Below are 17,166 nucleotides of genomic sequence, written 5' to 3' on the forward strand. Positions count from 1 at the left end.
CTGGGGATAGGGGAGAAAGAATACTTCCCACGCATTCCTCACGTGTCGTAGAAGGCGACTAAAGGGGATGGGAGTGGGGGGCCAGAAACCCTCCCCTCCTTGTATTTTAACTTTCTAAAAGGGGAAACAGAAGAAGGAGTCACGCGAGGAGTGCTCATCCTCCTCGAAGGCTCAGATTGGGGTGTCTAAATGTGTGTGGATGTAACCAAGAAGTGAAAAAAGGAGAGATAGGTAGTATGTTTGAGGAAAGGAACCTGGATGTTTTGGCTCTGAGTGAAACGAAGCTTAAGGGTAAAGGGGAAGAGTGGTTTGGGAATGTCTAGGGAGTAAAGTCAGGGGTTAGTGAGAGGACAAGAGTAAGGGAAGGAGTACCACTACTCCTGAATCAGGAGTTGTGGGAGTATGTGATAGAGTATAAGAAAGTAAATTCTAGATTGATATGGGTAAAACTGAAAGTTGATGGAGAGAGATGGGTGATTATTGGTGCATATGCACCTGGGCATGAGAAGAAAGATCATGAGAGGCAAGTGTTTTGGGAGCAGCTGAATGAGTGTGTTAGTGGATTTGATGCACAAGACCGGGTTATAGTGATGGGTGATTTGAATGCAAAGGTGAGTAATGTGGCAGTTGAGGGAATAATTGGTATACATGGAGTGTTCAGTGTTGTAAATGGAAATGGTGAAGAGCTTGTAGATTTATGTGCTGACAAAGGTCTGGTGATTGGGAATACCTGGTTTAAAAAGCGAGATATACATAAGTATACGTATGTAAGTAGGAGAGATGGCCAGAGAGCGTTATTGGATTACGTGTTAATTGATAGACGCACGAAAGAGAGACTTTTGGATGTTAATGTGCTGAGAGGTGCAACTGGAGGGATGTCCGATCATTATCTTTTGGAGGCGAAGGTGAAGATTTGTGGGGGTTTTCAGAAAAGAAGAGAATGTTGGGGTGAAGAGAGTGGTGACAGTAAGTGAGCTTGGGAAGGAGACTTGTGTGAGGAAGTACCAGGAGAGACTAAGTACAGAATGGAAAAAGGTGAGAACAAAGGAGGTAAGGGGAGTGGGGGAGGAATGGGATGTATTTAGGGAAGCAGTGATGGCTTGCGCAAAAGATGCTTGTGGCATGAGAAGCGTGGGAGGTGGGTTGATTAGAAAAGGTAGTGAGTGGTGGGATGAAGAAGTAAGATTATTAGTGAAAGAGAGGAGAGAGGCATTTGGACAATTTTTGCAGGGAAAAAATGCAAATGAGTGGGAGAGGTATAAAAGAAAGAGGCAGGAGGTCAAGAGAAAGGTGCAAGAGGTGAAAAAGAGGGCAAATGAGAGTTGGGGTGAGAGAGTATCACTGAATTTCAGGGAGAATAAAAAGATGTTTTGAAAGGAGGTAAATAAAGTGCGTAAGACAAGGGAGCAAATGGGAACTTCAGTGAAGGGGGCTAATGGGGAGGTGATAACAAGTAGTGGTGATGTGAGAAGGAGATGGAGTGAGTATTTTGAAGGTTTGTTGAATGTGTTTGATGATAGAGTGGCAGATATAGGGTGTTTTGGTCGAGGTGGTGTGCAAAGTGAGAGGGTTAGGGAAAATGATTTGGTAAATAGAGAAGAGGTAGTAAAAGCTTTACGAAAGATGAAAGCCGGCAAGGCAGCAGGTTTGGATGGTATTGCAGTGGAATTTATTAAAAAAGGGGGTGACTGTATTGTTGACTGGTTGGTAAGGTTATTTAATGTATGTATGATTCATGGTGAGGTGCCTGAGGATTGGTGGAATGCTTGCATAGTGCCATTGTACAAAGGCAAAGGGGATAAGAGTGAGTGCTCAAATTACAGAGGTATAAGTTTGTTGAGTATTCCTGGTAAATTATATGGGAGGGTATTGATTGAGAGGGTGAAGGCATGTAAAGAGCATCAGATTGGGGAAGAGCAGTGTGGTTTCAGAAGTGGTAGAGGATGTGTGGATCAGGTGTTTGCTTTGAAGAATGTATGTGAGAAATACTTAGAAAAACAAATGGATTTGTATGTAGCATTTATGGATCTGGAGAAGGCATATGATAGAGTTGATAGAGATGCACTGTGGAAGGTTTTAAGAATATATGGTGTGGGAGGCAAGTTGTTAGAAGCAGTGAAAAGTTTTTATCGAGGATGTAAGGCATGTGTACGTTTAGGAAGAGAGGAAAGTGATTGGTTCTCAGTGAATGTAGGTTTGCGGCAGGGGTGTGTGATGTCTCCATGGTTGTTTAATTTGTTTATGGATGGGGTTGTTAGGGAGGTGAATGCAAGAGTTTTGGAAAGAGGGGCAAGTATGCAGTCTGTTCTGGATGAGAGAGCTTGGGAAGTGAGTCAATTGTTGTTCGCTGATGATACAGCGCTGGTGGCTGATTCATGTAAGAAACTGCAGAAGCTGGTGACTGAGTTTGGTAAAGTGTGTGAAAGAAGAAAGTTAAGAGTAAATGTGAATAAGAGCAAGGTTATTAGGTACAGTAGGGTTGAGGGTCAAGTCAATTGGGAGGTAAGTTTGAATGGAGAAAAACTGGAGGAAGTAAAGTGTTGTAGATATCTGGGAGTGGATCTGGCAGTGGATGGAACCATGGAAGCAGAAGTGAATCATAGGGTGGGGAGGAGGCGAAAATTCTGGGAGCCTTGAAGAATGTCTGGAAGTCGAAAACATTATTTCGAAAAGCAAAAATGGGTATGTTTGAAGGAATAGTTGTTCCAACAATGTTGTATGGTTGCAAGGCGTGGGCTATGGATAGACTTGTGCGCAGGAGGGTGGATGTGCTGGAAATGAGATGTTTGAGGACAATATGTGGTGTGAGGTGGTTTGATCGAGTAAGTAATGTAAGGGTAAGAGAGATGTGTGGAAATAAAAAGAATGTGGTTGAGAGAGCAGAAGAGGGTGCTTTGAAATGGTTTGGTCACATGGAAATAATGAGTGAGGAAAGATTGACCAAGAGGATATATGTGTCAGAGGTGGAGGGAACGAGGAGAAGTGGGAGACCAATTGGAGGTGGAAAGATGGAGTGAAAAAGATTTTGAGTGATCGGGGCCTGAACATGCAGGAGGGTGAAAGGCGTGCAAGGAATAGAGTGAATTGGAACGATGTGGTATATCGGGGTCGATGTGCTGTCAATGGATTGAACCAGGGCATGTGAAGTGTCTGGGGTAAACCATGGAAAGTTGTGTGGGGCCTGGATGTGGAAAGGGAGCTGTGGTTTCGATGCATTATTACATGACAGCTAGAGACTGAGTGTGAACAAATGGGGCCTTTGGTGTCTTTTCCTAGCACTACCTCGCACACATGAGGGGGGAGGGGGTTGTTATTCCATGTGTGGCGAGGTGGCGATGGGAACAAATAAAGGCAGACAGTATGAATTATGTTCATGTGTATATATGTATATGTCTGTGTGTGTATATATATGTGTACATTGAGATGTATAGGTATGTATATTTGCGTGTGTGGACATGTATGTATATACATGTGTATGTGGGCGGGTTGGGCCATTCTTTCGTCTGTTTCCTTGCGCTACCTCGCTAACGCGGGAGACAGCGACAAGGCAAAATAAATAAAAAATCAAATCTAGTTCATGGCTACCAAAAGATTTTTCCTCTTCACTATAACCTATAACAGGGTTACTCTGGTCCTTCATATATTCCTCACACATTTCTGTGTGCCTCAATCTATAATCAATTCTAATAACACAAATGTAAACAATACTCAGATAAATGAATCCTGGTACATCACTTTATCTTATCATATTTTCACAGATGGAACCATGGAAGCGGAAATGGATCATAGGGTGGGGGAGGGGGCGAAAATCCTGGGGGCCTTGAAGAATGTGTGGAAGTCGAGAACATTATCTTGGAAAGCAAAAATGGGTATGTTTGAAGGAATAGTGGTTCCAACAATGTTGTATGGTTGCGAGGCGTGGGCTATGGATAGAGTTGTGCGCAGGAGGATGGATGTGCTGGAAATGAGATGTTTGAGGACAATGTGTGGTGTGAGGTGGTTTGATCGAGTGAGTAACGTAAGGGTAAGAGAGATGTGTGGAAATAAAAAGAGCGTGGTTGAGAGAGCAGAAGAGGGTGTTTTGAAATGGTTTGGGCACATGGAGAGGATGAGTGAGGAAAGATTGACCAAGAGGATATATGTGTCGGAGGTGGAGGGAACAAGGAGAAGAGGGAGACCAAATTGGAGGTGGAAAGATGGAGTGAAAAAGATTTTGTGTGATCGGGGCCTGAGCATGCAGGAGGGTGAAAGGAGGGCAAGGAATAGAGTGAATTGGAGCGATGTGGTGTGCCGGGGTTGACGTGCTGTCAGTGGATTGAGGCAGGGCATGTGAAGCGTCTGGGGTAAACCATGGAAAGCTGTGTAGGTATGTATATTTGCGTGTGTGGACGTATGTATATACATGTGTATGGGGGGGGGGTGGGCCATTTCTTTCGTCTGTTTCCTTGCGCTACCTCGCAGACGCGGGAGACGGCGACAAAGTATAATAAAAAAAATATAAATATTTTCACAGAAATTCATCTTAGTTATATATACCATGACATCATGGTATCCTGTGCATATGTATATTCTATATCAAACTGCATAATACAAAGAAATAATAACAAGTAGATGGGTGAACTCCATTATTTTTCATAAGTTGGCGAGTATCTTTTTAAGTTGCTTAAATTCATGTTAAATATTTCTCCCTCCTTTCTAGTTAACCTACATCAAGAAAGAAAAGATGAAAGGGGAAGTTATAGCAGAAGAAATCAAGGCCCTACTAAAGGAACGATATGATGATGAAGAAACAAACACATCAGATGAAGATCTTTTTTTTACATATTCGCCTTATCCTGCATTAGCGAGGTAGCGTTAAGAACAGAGGAGTGAGCCTTAGAGGGTATATCCTCACCTGGCCCACATCTCCGTTCCTTCTTTTGGAAAACTATAAATGGGAGGAGAGAATTTCCAGCCCCCCACTCCCTCCCTTTCAGTTGCCTTCTATGACACGCAGAGAATATGTGGAAAGTATTCTTTCTTCCCTATCCCCAAGGATATCAGATGAAGATGTGAAGTATAAATAATGCAACACTCCATCAATGCAAAATATATGATTTCTTTTCTTCAGTCTATGGATATGTGTGATGTACGATTTTTACTCTTTTGGCAATGTTTCAAGTACCCTGTATTACAGGAAACCAGTGTTAAAAGCCAGCAGTGCCCCAGGGAGAACAATCTCACCATCCCCTCTCGAAATGGGGGCCGCCCAGCAATGTCCTTATGGGCCCTTTCTCTTTCCTTTAAAGCTTTTTAAGAATCAACAAAAAAGGCAACTTAATTCGGACACCAACAAGCTCTTAAACAAAGCAAAATCCATGTGGGGCATTATGCTACGATGATGAAGTAAGAATGAGGATTTTTATTTTATCCCTGGGGATAGGGGAGAAAGAATACTTACCACACATTCCTCACGTGTCGTAGAAGGCAACTAAAGGGGACAGCTGGAAACCCTCCCCTCCTTGTATTTTAACTTTCTAAAAGGGGAAACAGAAGAAGGAGTCACACAGAGAGTGCTCAACCTCCTCGAAAGCTCAGATTCGGGTGTCTAAATGTGTGTGGATGTAACAAAGATGAGAAAAAAGGAGAGATAGGTAGTATGTCTGAGAAAAGGAACCGGGATGTTTTGGCTCTGAGTGAAACGAAGCTTAAGGGTAAAGGGGAAGAGTGGTTTGGGAATGTCTTGGGAGTAAAGTCAGGGGTTAGTGAGAGGACAAGAGTAAGGGAAGGAGTAGCACTACTCCTGAAACAGGAGTGGTGGGAGTATGTGATAGAGTGTAAGAAAATAAACTCTAGATTGATATGGGTAAAACTGAAAGTGGATGGAGAGAGATGGGTGATTATTGGTGCATATGCACCTAGGCATGAGAAGAAAGATCATGAGAGGCAAGTGTTTTGGGAGCAGCTGAGTGAGTGTGTTAGTAGTTTTGATGCACAAGACCAGATTATAGTGATGGGTGATTTAAATGCAAAGGTGAGTAATGTGGCAGTTGAGGGAATAACTGGTGTACATGGGGTGTTCAGTGTTGTAAACGGAAATGGTGAAGAGCTTATAGATTTATGTATTGAAAAAGGACTGGTGACTGGGAATACCTGGTTTAAAAAGAGATATATACATAAGTATACGTATGTAAGTAGGAGAGATGGCCAGAGAGCGTTATTGGATTATGTGTTAATCGATAGGCGTGCGAAAGAGAGACTTTAGGATGTTAATGAGCTGAGAGGTGCAACTGTAGGGATGTCTGTTCATTATCTTGTGGAGGCGAAGGTAAAGATTTGTAGAGGTTTCCAGAAAAGAAGAGAGAAAGTTGTGGTGAAGAGAGTGGTGAGAGTAAGTGAGCTTGGGAAAGAGACATGTGTGAGGAAGTACCAGGAGAGACTGAGTGCAGAATGGAAAAAGGTGAGAACAAAGGACATAAGGGGAGTGAGGGAGGAATGGGATGTATTTAGGGAAGCAGTGATGGCTTGCGCAAAGGATGCTTGTGGCATGAGAAGCGTGGGAGGTGGGAAGATTAGAAAGGGTAGTGAGTGGTGCGATGAAGAAGTAAGATTATTGGTGAAAGAGAAGAGAGAGGCATTTAGATGATTTTTGCAGGGAAATAATGCAAATGAGTGGAGAGGTATAAAAGAAAGAGGCAGGAGGTCAAGAGAAAGGTGCAAGAGGTGAAAATGAGGGCAAATGAGAGGTGGGGTGAGAGGGTATCATTAAATTTCAGGGAGAATAAAAAGATGTTTTGGAAGGAGGTAAAGAAAGTGCAGAAGACAAGGGAACAAATGGGAACTTCAGAAGGGGGAGAATGGGGAGGTGATAACAAGTAGTGGTGATGAGAGAAGGAGTTTGAGTGAGTATTTTGAAGGTATGTTGAATGTGTTTGATGATAGAGTGGCAGATATAGGGTGTTTTGGTCGAGGTGGTGTGCAAAATGAGAGGGTTAGGGAGAATGATTTGGTAAACAGAGAAGAGGTAGTAAAAGCTTTGCAGAAGATGAAACACGGCAAGGCAGTGGGTTTGGATGGTGTTGCAGTGGAATTTATTAAAAAAGGGGGTGAATGTATTGTTGACTGGTTGGTAAGGTTATTTAATGTATGTATGATTCATAGTGATGTGCCTGAGGATTGGAGGAATGCTTGCATAGTGCCATTGTACAAAGACAAATGGGATAAAAGTGAGTGCTCAAATTACAGAGGTATAAGTTTGTTGAGTATTCCTGGGAAATTATATGGGAGGGTATTGATTGATAGGGTGAAGGCATGTACAGAGCATCAGATTGGGGAAGAGCAGTGTGGTTTCAGAAGTGGTAGAGGATGTGTGGATCAGGTATTTGCTTTGAAGAATGTATGCGAGAAATACTTAGAATAGCAAATGGATCTGTATGTAGCATTTATGGATCTGGAGAAGGCATATGATAGAGTTGATAGAGATGCTCTGTGGAAGGTATTAAGAATATATGGTGTGGGGGTAAGTTGTTAGAAGCAGTGAAAAGTTTTTATCGAGGATGTAAGGCAGGTGTACGTGTAGGAAGAGAGGAAAGTGACTGGTTCTCAGTAAATGTTGGTTTGCGGCAGGGGTGTGTGATGTCTCCATGGTTGTTTAATTTGTTTATGATGGGGTTGTTAGGGAGGTGAATGCAAGAGTTTTGGAAAGAGGGGCAAGTATGCAGTCTGTTGTGGATGAGAGAGCTTGGGAAGTGAGTCAGTTGTTGTTCGCTGATGATACAGCGCTGGTGGCTGATTGGTGTGAGAAACTGCAGAAACTGGTGACTGAGTTTGGTAAAGTGTGTGAAAGAAGAAAGCTGAGAGTAAATGTGAATAAGAGCAAGGTTATTAGGTTCAGTAGGGTTGAGGGACAAGTCAACTGGGAGGTATGTTTGAATGGAGAAAAACTGGAGGAAGTGAAGTGTTTTAGATATCTGGGAGTGGATTTGGCAGCAGATGGAACCATGGAAGCAGAAGTGGATCATAGGGTCGGGGAGGGGGCGAAAGTTCTAGGAGCATTGAAGAATGTGTGGAAGTCGAGAACTTTATCTCGGAAAGCAAAAATAGGTATGTTTGAAGGAATAGTGGTTCTAACAATGTTATATGGTTGCGAGGTGTGGGCCATAGATAGAGTTGTGTGGAGGAGGGTGGATGTGCTGGAAATGAGATGTCTGAGGACAATACGTGGTGTGAGGTGGTTTGATCGAGTAAGTAATGTAAGGGTAAGAGAGATGTGTAGTAATAAAAAGAGTGTGGTTGAGAGAGCAGAAGAGGGTGTTTTGAAATGGTTTGGTCACATGGAGAGAATAAGAGAGGAAAGATTAACCAAGAGGATATATTTGTCAGAAGTGGAGGGAACGAGGAGAAGTGAGAGACCAAATTGGAGGTGGAAAGATGGAGTGAAAAAGATTTTGAGTGATCAGGGCCTGAACATGCAGGAGAGTGAAAAGCATGCAAGGAATAGAGTGAATTGGAACGATGAGGTATACCGGGGTCGACATGCTGTCAATGGATTGAACCAGGGTGTGTGAAGCATCTGGGGTAAACCATGGAAAGTTGTGTGGGGCCTGGATGTGGAAAGGGATCTGTGGTTTCAGTGCATTATACATGACAGCTAGAGACTGAGTGTGAACGAATGTGGCCTTTGTTGTCTTTTCCTAGCACTACCTCCCGCACATGCAGCGGGAGGGGGTTGTTATTTCATGTGTGGCAGGGTGGCGATGCGAATGAATAAAGGCAGACAGTATGAATTATGTACATGTGTATATATGTATATGTCTGTGTGTGTGTATACATATGTATGCGTTGAGATGTATAGGTATGAATATTTACATGTGTGGAAGTGTATGTATATACATGTGTATGTGGGTGGGTTGGGCCATTCTTTAGTCTGTTTCCTTGCGCTACCTCGCTAACGCAGGAGACAGCGACAAAGCAAAATATATAAATAAATAAATATAACAGGATTAAGAGGAATCTGAAGAAAAAAGGAGCTTAGGCCCAGTCCCCTTGATGGACCCTATGTCACTGGGCAGCAAACCCCTTTCTGCCACTCATAAGTTCTTTAAATGTATATTTTTGAAACTGTAAAGTAAAATACACTTTTTTAAACTTTTCTAGGATTAGAAATGATGCCTATGCAAAGAAAACATACGAGGCAGTAGGTGTGGTGAGTTTATCAAAAATAGTAATAAACAAAAGACTTTTGTATACTACTAAAGTAAGGACTGGTAACAAAAAATAGCTAGTAGAGGGCAAACACTACAATGGATATTCTGATGAGTGGGTGAAGAGTTTAGAAAGAAGACAGAGATAAAGCATGAGAAAAATAGTAGAAACTAAAACAAAGTGTTAAACAAAGTTAGAGATATGTATTGAGATGGTAAGGCCATATACAGAGTGCAGCCAAAAGAGCATGAACAGATATACATGAAGACCAGGGGTCAGGTGGAAAGTCTAAAGTAAAGGAATATATGCAAAAGAAGCGTGACTCAAAGATGGAATTTTGAGGACCTTAGAGACTGTCATGTTTGGTGGAAGTTCCAGCAAGTGTGGCGAGTATATCAAAAAGTGTGAAAAACCAAACACTCATGTATATTACCAAAGTAGGGAATGGTAAAAACAAAGTAATTGGTAAAGGGCAAACACTTAAGATGGATATTCTGATGAATGGGTGAAGAGTTTTGAAAAAGGGCAAAAGTAAAGAATGAGGAAAAAAACAAGAAAATATAATATAGTTAAGTTTTTAACAAAGTTAGAGATATGTAGGGAGATGGTATGAACAGAGGGTAGCCATGAGAGCAAGAACAGTTTTACATGAAGATGGGGATAAGGTGGAAAGTCTAAAGAAAGATAATGCATATTATGGAAAGGAATCTCAAATATAGAATTTTTGGGACCTTGCAGAGATTGTGATGTGTGCTTCTACCAAAGCAATCTTGCATAATAAGAGATGACTTATAAGATACAGAGATATATTAACAGACAGCCATATAAAGATATGAAGCCAACAGACCTGATCCTCCAAGACCATCAGGGAAAGGCTGAGTCCCTGTTAAGAAGACTACAATATGGTTGATGTTGTCTGCTTCAGATATGACAGTAAGGAACTGTGTTTCTCCAACTTGCTCAAAATTTGTTTGTACCTGAAATAGAACAAATAAAGTGTGAAACAGTAAGAAAATAAGAAAAAGTGCAAGATTTTTAGAAAGAAAGAATAAGAGTAATAATAAGATAATAAAACAATAACAATTATGTCATGCCACAAAAGTAATCACCATTTGGAAGACTCAGCACATGATAATACTAATGCTTGATTCCTAACAGTAACAGGCTCAAGGCACAATCATCTCAGTCAGTGAATGAATGAGACTAAAAAGGTGACAGATAAAAGCTCCTAGAAGCTGTAAGTTTTTATCAAGGGTGTACAGCGTGTGTACGAGTGAGAAGCGACAAGAGTGAATAGTGTTTAATTTGCTTATGGATGGAGTGGTGAGAGAAGAGCAAGTCTTGAAAAGATGGGCAAACAGGCTGTGGAGGATAAGGAGGCATGCAAAGTGAATCAGTTGTTAGCTGATGACACAGCACTGGCAGCAGATTTGAGTGAGACACAGCAGAAGAGAGTGACTTGAGTTTGGATGTGTGTGTAAAAGGAAGAAGTTGGGAGTAAATATCAATAAAAGCAAGGTTATTAGGTTCAGCAAGATAGAGGAAATGGTTAGTTAGGATGTGAGTTTGATTGGAGAGAAATTGGAGAAAGTAAAGTGTTTTACATATCCGGGAGTGGTCATGACAGCAAATGGAACCATGGAAGTGAAGGCGAGTCACAGGGTGTGTGAGGGGGGAAAAGTTCTGAAAGGAGAGATAAGGGAGAGAGCAGTACAGAGTAGAAGAGTCATTAGGTTCCATAACAAAATAACAAAGGCTAGAATTGTAAGTGTGGAAGTGAAGAAAGGATTAAGGGACAGCATAGTCCTCCTGACCCTGACCTTTGCAGCCAAAACATGGACATGGAATGAGTCACAGAGGTCAAGAATCCAGCCTGTGGAAATGAGCTATTTGAGAAGAACATGTGGTATGACTAATTGGAATGAAGAAAGAAACAAGAGGATGTATGAGAGATTTGGTATGGCAGGGAATGCGATGGGAATGAATTGTGGAGTGGCAGAATGGGCGAAACATAATGCTTTCAGGTGTTTTGGATGAATGGAAAGAATGCAAGATGGGGAGTTCCCATGGGAAGTGTATGATAGTATGATTAAAGGGGTCGGTGTGAGAGGAAGACTACCTGTGACAAGGGGAAAGAGAGTGGAAAAGAAGTTGAGGCAGACAAATAGTGGAAGAGTGCATGGAATGGAGTCTGTGAGGGTGGCAAGCAAGGACAGATAAGTGGAGACTCTTTTCCTGTGGCCACTCCTTTGATGTGAGTTCCTAGAGGAAACAGGTGTCAGAGATATAGACAGATACATATAATTTTTCCTTCTTTCTTTTTCTATTTTTGATTACTGTTTCCCTAATTTGCAAGGTAGTGCCTACAACAGACAAAGCCCACATCTGCACATATCTATTTTCTAGCTGTCATGTGTAAAGTACCAAAACCAAAGCTCCCTATTCACAATCAGGCCTCACAGATATTTCCATGGTTTTCCCCTGCAGCTTAAACGGCCTAGTTTGGTCCACCGACAGCAACTCGATCCCAGCATCCCACATCGTCCCAGTTCACTTTATCCCATGAACATCTTTCACCCTCCTGTATGTTCAGGCCCTGACTGCTCAAAATCTTTTTCATTACATCCTTCCATCTCCAACTTGCTATCCCCATTCTCCCTGTTCTCCCCAGAACTCTTGCCTTATCAAACCACATCACACCACACCAGCAAAAATTTCATTTCCAACACATCCATCCTCCTGCACACAGTCTCACATTCATATAATATTGCAGGGACTATTATACCTTCAAATAAACCCATATTTGCCCTCTCAGATAATGTCCTCTCTTTCCACACATTCTTCAGTGTTTCTAAAACCTTCACCTCCTCACCCATCCTATCTATAACTCTCTTCCGTTTCCATGGCCCCATTTGCTGCCATGTACACTCTCAAGTATCTAGAACACTTCACTTCCTCTAATTTTCCTCCACTCAAACTCACACCCCAAGTAACTAGTCCCTCAACCCATTAACCTTGCTTTTACTCACATTTACTCTCAACTTTCTCCTTTCATGCACTCTACCAAACTTTCATCAACTTCTGAAGTTTCTCATTTGAATCTGACACTAAGTGCTGTTATCATCAGCAAACAAGAAGTGAGTCACTTTCCAAGCCCTCTCTTCCCCAACAGACTGCATACTTGCCCCTCCCTTCAAGACTCTCTCATTTACCTCCCTCATCACCTAAACCATATTCAAAATGAACAACCATGGTGACATCTCACCCCCTGACACAGATCAGCCTTCACTTGGAACCATTCACACTCCTCTCTTCCTACTTGTACACATGCCTTACACCCTTGATAAAAGGTTCTCAATGCTTCTAGCAGCTTTCCTCCCACATCATATATTCTTAAGACCTTCCACAAAACATTTCTACCAACCCTATCATGAGCTTTCTCCACATCCAAATACAAATGTTTCTCAAGTGCATTCTTTACAGGAGACACGATTCACAAATCCTATACCACTTCTGAAACCACACTGCTCATCCCCAATCTGAGTGCTCTGTACATGCCTTTACCCTCTCAATCAATAACCCCCTATACAACTTACCAGGTATACTCAGCAAACTTATACCACAGTAGTTTGAAACTCACCTTTACCACCCTTGCCTTTACATAATGGCACTATACATGCATTCTGCCAATCCATACATAAACTGAAAATCTTTATTAACCATATACCACAGTAGTTTGAAACTCACCTTTAACACCCATGCCTTTACACAATGGCACTATACATGCATTCTGCCAATCTATACATAAACTGAAAATCTTTATCAACCATTTAACACAGTCACCCCCTTATTAAACTCAACTGCATACTATTCACTCCAGCCACCTTGCCAGATTTCGTCATACATATGGCTTTCACTACCTCTTCTCTCTTAACTAAATGACTCTCTTTGCATATCATCCCAACCAAAACACCTTACATCACCACTCTATCATCAAACACATTCGACAGTCCTTCAAAATACTACTCTTATCTCCTTCCCCCTTCATCAATAACTGTAACCCTTTTATCCCCTTCGCCGATGTTCCCATTTGTTCTCTTGTTTTTTGTACATTATTAACCTCCTTCCACAACACCTTATTTCCTCCAAAGTTTACCAATACTCTCACCCCAGCTCTCACTTTGCCCTTTTTTTAAACCCCTGCACCTTCCTCTTGACATGCCACTTCCTTTTGTACATCCCCAAATCATCTGCACTCCTTCCCTGCAGGTACTACCCAAAAGCCTCTCTTTTCTCTTTCACTAGCATCTTTACTTCATTCCAAAACACTATACTTTCACACATACCAACTCTGCTTCCCTAAATACCACCTATTCCTCACTCACTCCCCTTGCCTCATTTACTCTTACCATTTGTCATTCTAAGCTAAATCTCTCCAAACATTTCTTCACACCAGTCTCTTTTCCAAGCTCACTTACTCTCACCACTCTCCTCTCACCGACATTGTTTCCTCTTTTCCGAAAACCTTTAAAAATCTTCACCTCACCTCAACAAATTTGTGATTAGATATCCCACCATCCATCCCTCTCAGCACATTTACATGCAAAAGTATCTCTTTTACATGCCTATTAACTAATGTGTAATACAATAATTCCCCCTGACCATTTCTCCTGCTCACATATGTATACTTGTGTATGTCCCTCTTTAAACCAGGTGTTCCCAATCACCATTCCTTTTTACTGATAATCAATCTCATACAACAAAATTGTTGATATCTATCTTATAACAATAAATAGGTGACAGAGGGAAAAGATATGATCAGGGAAAATTTGGGGTTAATTAGCATTAAAGTACCCAGTAATAAACTTGCAGAATTCAATGAAATCTATGAAATCTTAACTTTGCTTTCCGTAACAGCTGGTATTTATAGTAAGATGATAACAGTGTTGATGAGCTGAAATGGTATGGATTGTAAAGAAAGACCATTTCTGACAAGGTTCAATGGAATTTTCACCAGTTGCTTGGAGTGTCATCTGTTTACAATTTGTGCAGGTGGCATGACAGTGAAGTCGAGGTATGTCTATTTCCACGGTAATAAAAATTATGATAAATACTGGCTGCTAAGGGAATCTGCCAGAGGAGCAAGTGCTATCGTATAAACAGAAATATTATGCTTACTTCCCCAAATGCAGTTTTTCATGCTAAACTGACTGGTCATACTTTTTTTAGATAAAATGTATACTTTCCAAATTCTAACCAATTCATATATGGGAGTTTATCAGTGACATTGGTGATATGTTCGTTCAATCAATGTCATTGCATGTTCAACCTAACGCCACATAAAGTGAGTTGGTTATGGTGATTAGGTTAGGTTAGGTAAGGCTAGCAAGGTTATATTTGTTAGGTTAGGTCAGTTTCATTTGGTAAAATAAGAAAACTACAATTTTCTTTTACCAAGGATAAAATAAAAAAACAAGCATTTTCAAAATAATAATCATTACTATCTAAAAAGCAAAAGCAAAAAAAAGCACAGAAATCTTTGCTTTGAGAAAAAAAATTGAATGCACTAACAGTTTCCCAGAACTTAAACAATACTTACAGGAAAGGTCAGATTTCAAAGGTTTTGATGATTTCTACAAATGTTTCACCTACCTTAACAAAAGCCTGAGATTAATTATCAGAAAGATATGTGAAACATGTCTAGAAATCAAGAGAACCTAATAGAACCTCAGTTAATTCTTCTGGCAACTAATAGATTCCTTATCTTAATGATTATTCTACAAAATGGACATGGTTTCATATCTAAATCTACTTTGTTTGCCGTGTGAATTCAGTTTCACACATTCATCCCATGGCACAGTTTTCAACATGCGTTGTGACATAATTGACAACAACTTTATTGATGCATTTCAACCAAACCAGTTATAATTAGGATAGACCTAGGCTCCTACTTGAAGTGAGGATATTTCTTGCAGGTATCTGTTGATTTCTAGAATTTTCACCGACTTTATCATAAAACCCACATTTCCCCTAATCTTCATGGCCCTACTAACTATCGCCTTATTCATTACTGCAGAATGTTGAAAAAACAATCACTTCGGGAGTCTCACTATATTCGCCACTATCACAGGCAACAGTCAATGGTACTCCAGTTTGTTTCAAAATGGAAACTCTGGAATCTCTCCATGATATGCCCTTAAATATGTGTATCAACCATTCCATATATCTCACTAGTGTAATAAACTGTCCCACTGGAAAGGGTAATTACCAGCCGCCCAGAGACGATTAGTCCAAAGAGGTTGGCCATGACGGCGACCACTCTACTACGCCACTACTTTCGTTGTATCTTGCCACTGTCCTATAATGGAATTAGACTCCCTGTAGGAACAACTAGTGTCTCATTTTACGTCGATGACACATCAAGACACGACAACACTTCAACTTTTTCCTAGAGTCGAAACTAACTTAGCCAATCAACTTAAGTTTTGACAGAGATGCCTAGAGCTTTCTGCATCAATGAATGTGATTTGTTGATATTTTGGAATAATTTGTTTTCAAAAACTCATAATATTTCTTGCAAACAATAATCAATAATTGATAGAAATTGAAAATCTATCAGTATATTTTTTGTAAAAGTTTGCATTTAGAAGATACCCGGTTTACTGTACTCTCGAATGTTCTATGTTGACATTGGGTTCATTCCTAATAAATGTTTCTACTTTTATCCACGGGAGTGGAATACCTCAACACTGGAGGGCTGTGATATGTATAACTTTTTTCTTATAACAAAATATATCCAATTCTATGCATATCAGATGAAGTGTCACTAAGAATTTTCAGCAAATGGTAAAAAAAAAAAAAAAGATAAATACGTGCACGGACTTCAACCACGCATTTCACAGCTTTAAAGTAATCCATGTTTTTCATACATAATTGTCCACAAATTTAAACCTCACCTTAGAAAAAAAAATCCACGTATCTACATTTCCCATGCAGCTATTCCTCTCGCGAATTTTCCGCACCTCAAAATTTTGGGTATCTTTGTATCTTTGGTGACTGAGTTTGGTAAAGTGTGTGGAAGAAGAAAGTTGAGAGTAAATGTGAATAAGAGCAAGGTTATTAGGTACAGTAGGGGTGAGGGTCAAGTCAATTGGGAGGTGAGTTTGAATGGAGAAAAACTGGAGGAAGTGAAGTGTTTTAGATATCTGGGAGTGGATCTGGCAGCGGATGGAACCATGGAAGCGGAAGTGGATCATAGGGTGGGGGAGGGGGCGAAAATTTTGGGAGCCTTGAAAAATGTGTGGAAGTCGAGAACATTATCTCGGAAAGCAAAAATGGGTATGTTTGAGGGAATAGTGGTTCCAACAATGTTGTATGGTTGCGAGGCGTGGGCTATGGATAGAGATGTGCGCAGGAGGATGGATGTGCTGGAAATGAGATGTTTGAGGACAATGTGTGGTGTGAGGTGGTTTGATCGAGTAAGTAACGTAAGGGTAAGAGAGATGTGTGGAAATAAAAAGAGCGTGGTTGAGAGAGCAGAAGAGGGTGTTTTGAAATGGTTTGGGCACATGGAGAGAATGAGTGAGGAGAGATTGACCAAGAGGATATATGTGTCGGAGGTGGAGGGAACGAGGAGAAGAGGGAGACCAAATTGGAGGTGGAAAGATGGAGTGAAAAAGATTTTGTGTGATCGGGGCCTGAACATGCAGGAGGGTGAAAGGAGGGCAAGAAATAGAGTGAATTGGAGTCATGTGGTATACAGGGGTTGACGTGCTGTCAGTGGATTGAAGCAAGGCATGTGAAGCGTCTGGGGTAAACCATGGAAAGCTGTGTAGGTATGTATATTTGCGTGTGTGGACGTGTGTATGTACATGTGTATGGGGGGGGGGGGGGTTGGGCCATTTCTTTCGTCTGTTTCCTTGCGCTACCTCGCAAACGCGGGAGACAGCGACAAAGTATAAAAAAAAAAAAAAAAAAAAAAAA

At 41.1% G+C, this 17,166-nt stretch overlaps 1 protein-coding gene across 1 annotated transcript in view; it reads right to left on the reverse strand.

Annotated features, from left to right (window-relative positions):
- The window catches only part of LOC139765695 (protein OPI10 homolog), a 28,366-nt gene extending 12,661 nt beyond the window's left edge, over positions 1–15,705 (reverse strand). Inside the window, exons 1-2 of the mRNA XM_071693462.1 lie at positions 15,452–15,705; positions 10,031–10,160 (exon numbers count right to left, since the gene is read on the reverse strand). Coding sequence (XP_071549563.1) covers positions 10,031–10,160; positions 15,452–15,490 — 169 coding nt within the window. The 5' untranslated portion in view covers positions 15,491–15,705. The remainder of the gene's footprint in view (positions 1–10,030; positions 10,161–15,451) is intronic.
- Between the last annotated feature and the right edge of the window lie 1,461 nt (positions 15,706–17,166).

Source organism: Panulirus ornatus, chromosome 55 (assembly GCF_036320965.1).
Source record: "Panulirus ornatus isolate Po-2019 chromosome 55, ASM3632096v1, whole genome shotgun sequence".
Taxonomy (NCBI): domain Eukaryota; kingdom Metazoa; phylum Arthropoda; class Malacostraca; order Decapoda; family Palinuridae; genus Panulirus; species Panulirus ornatus.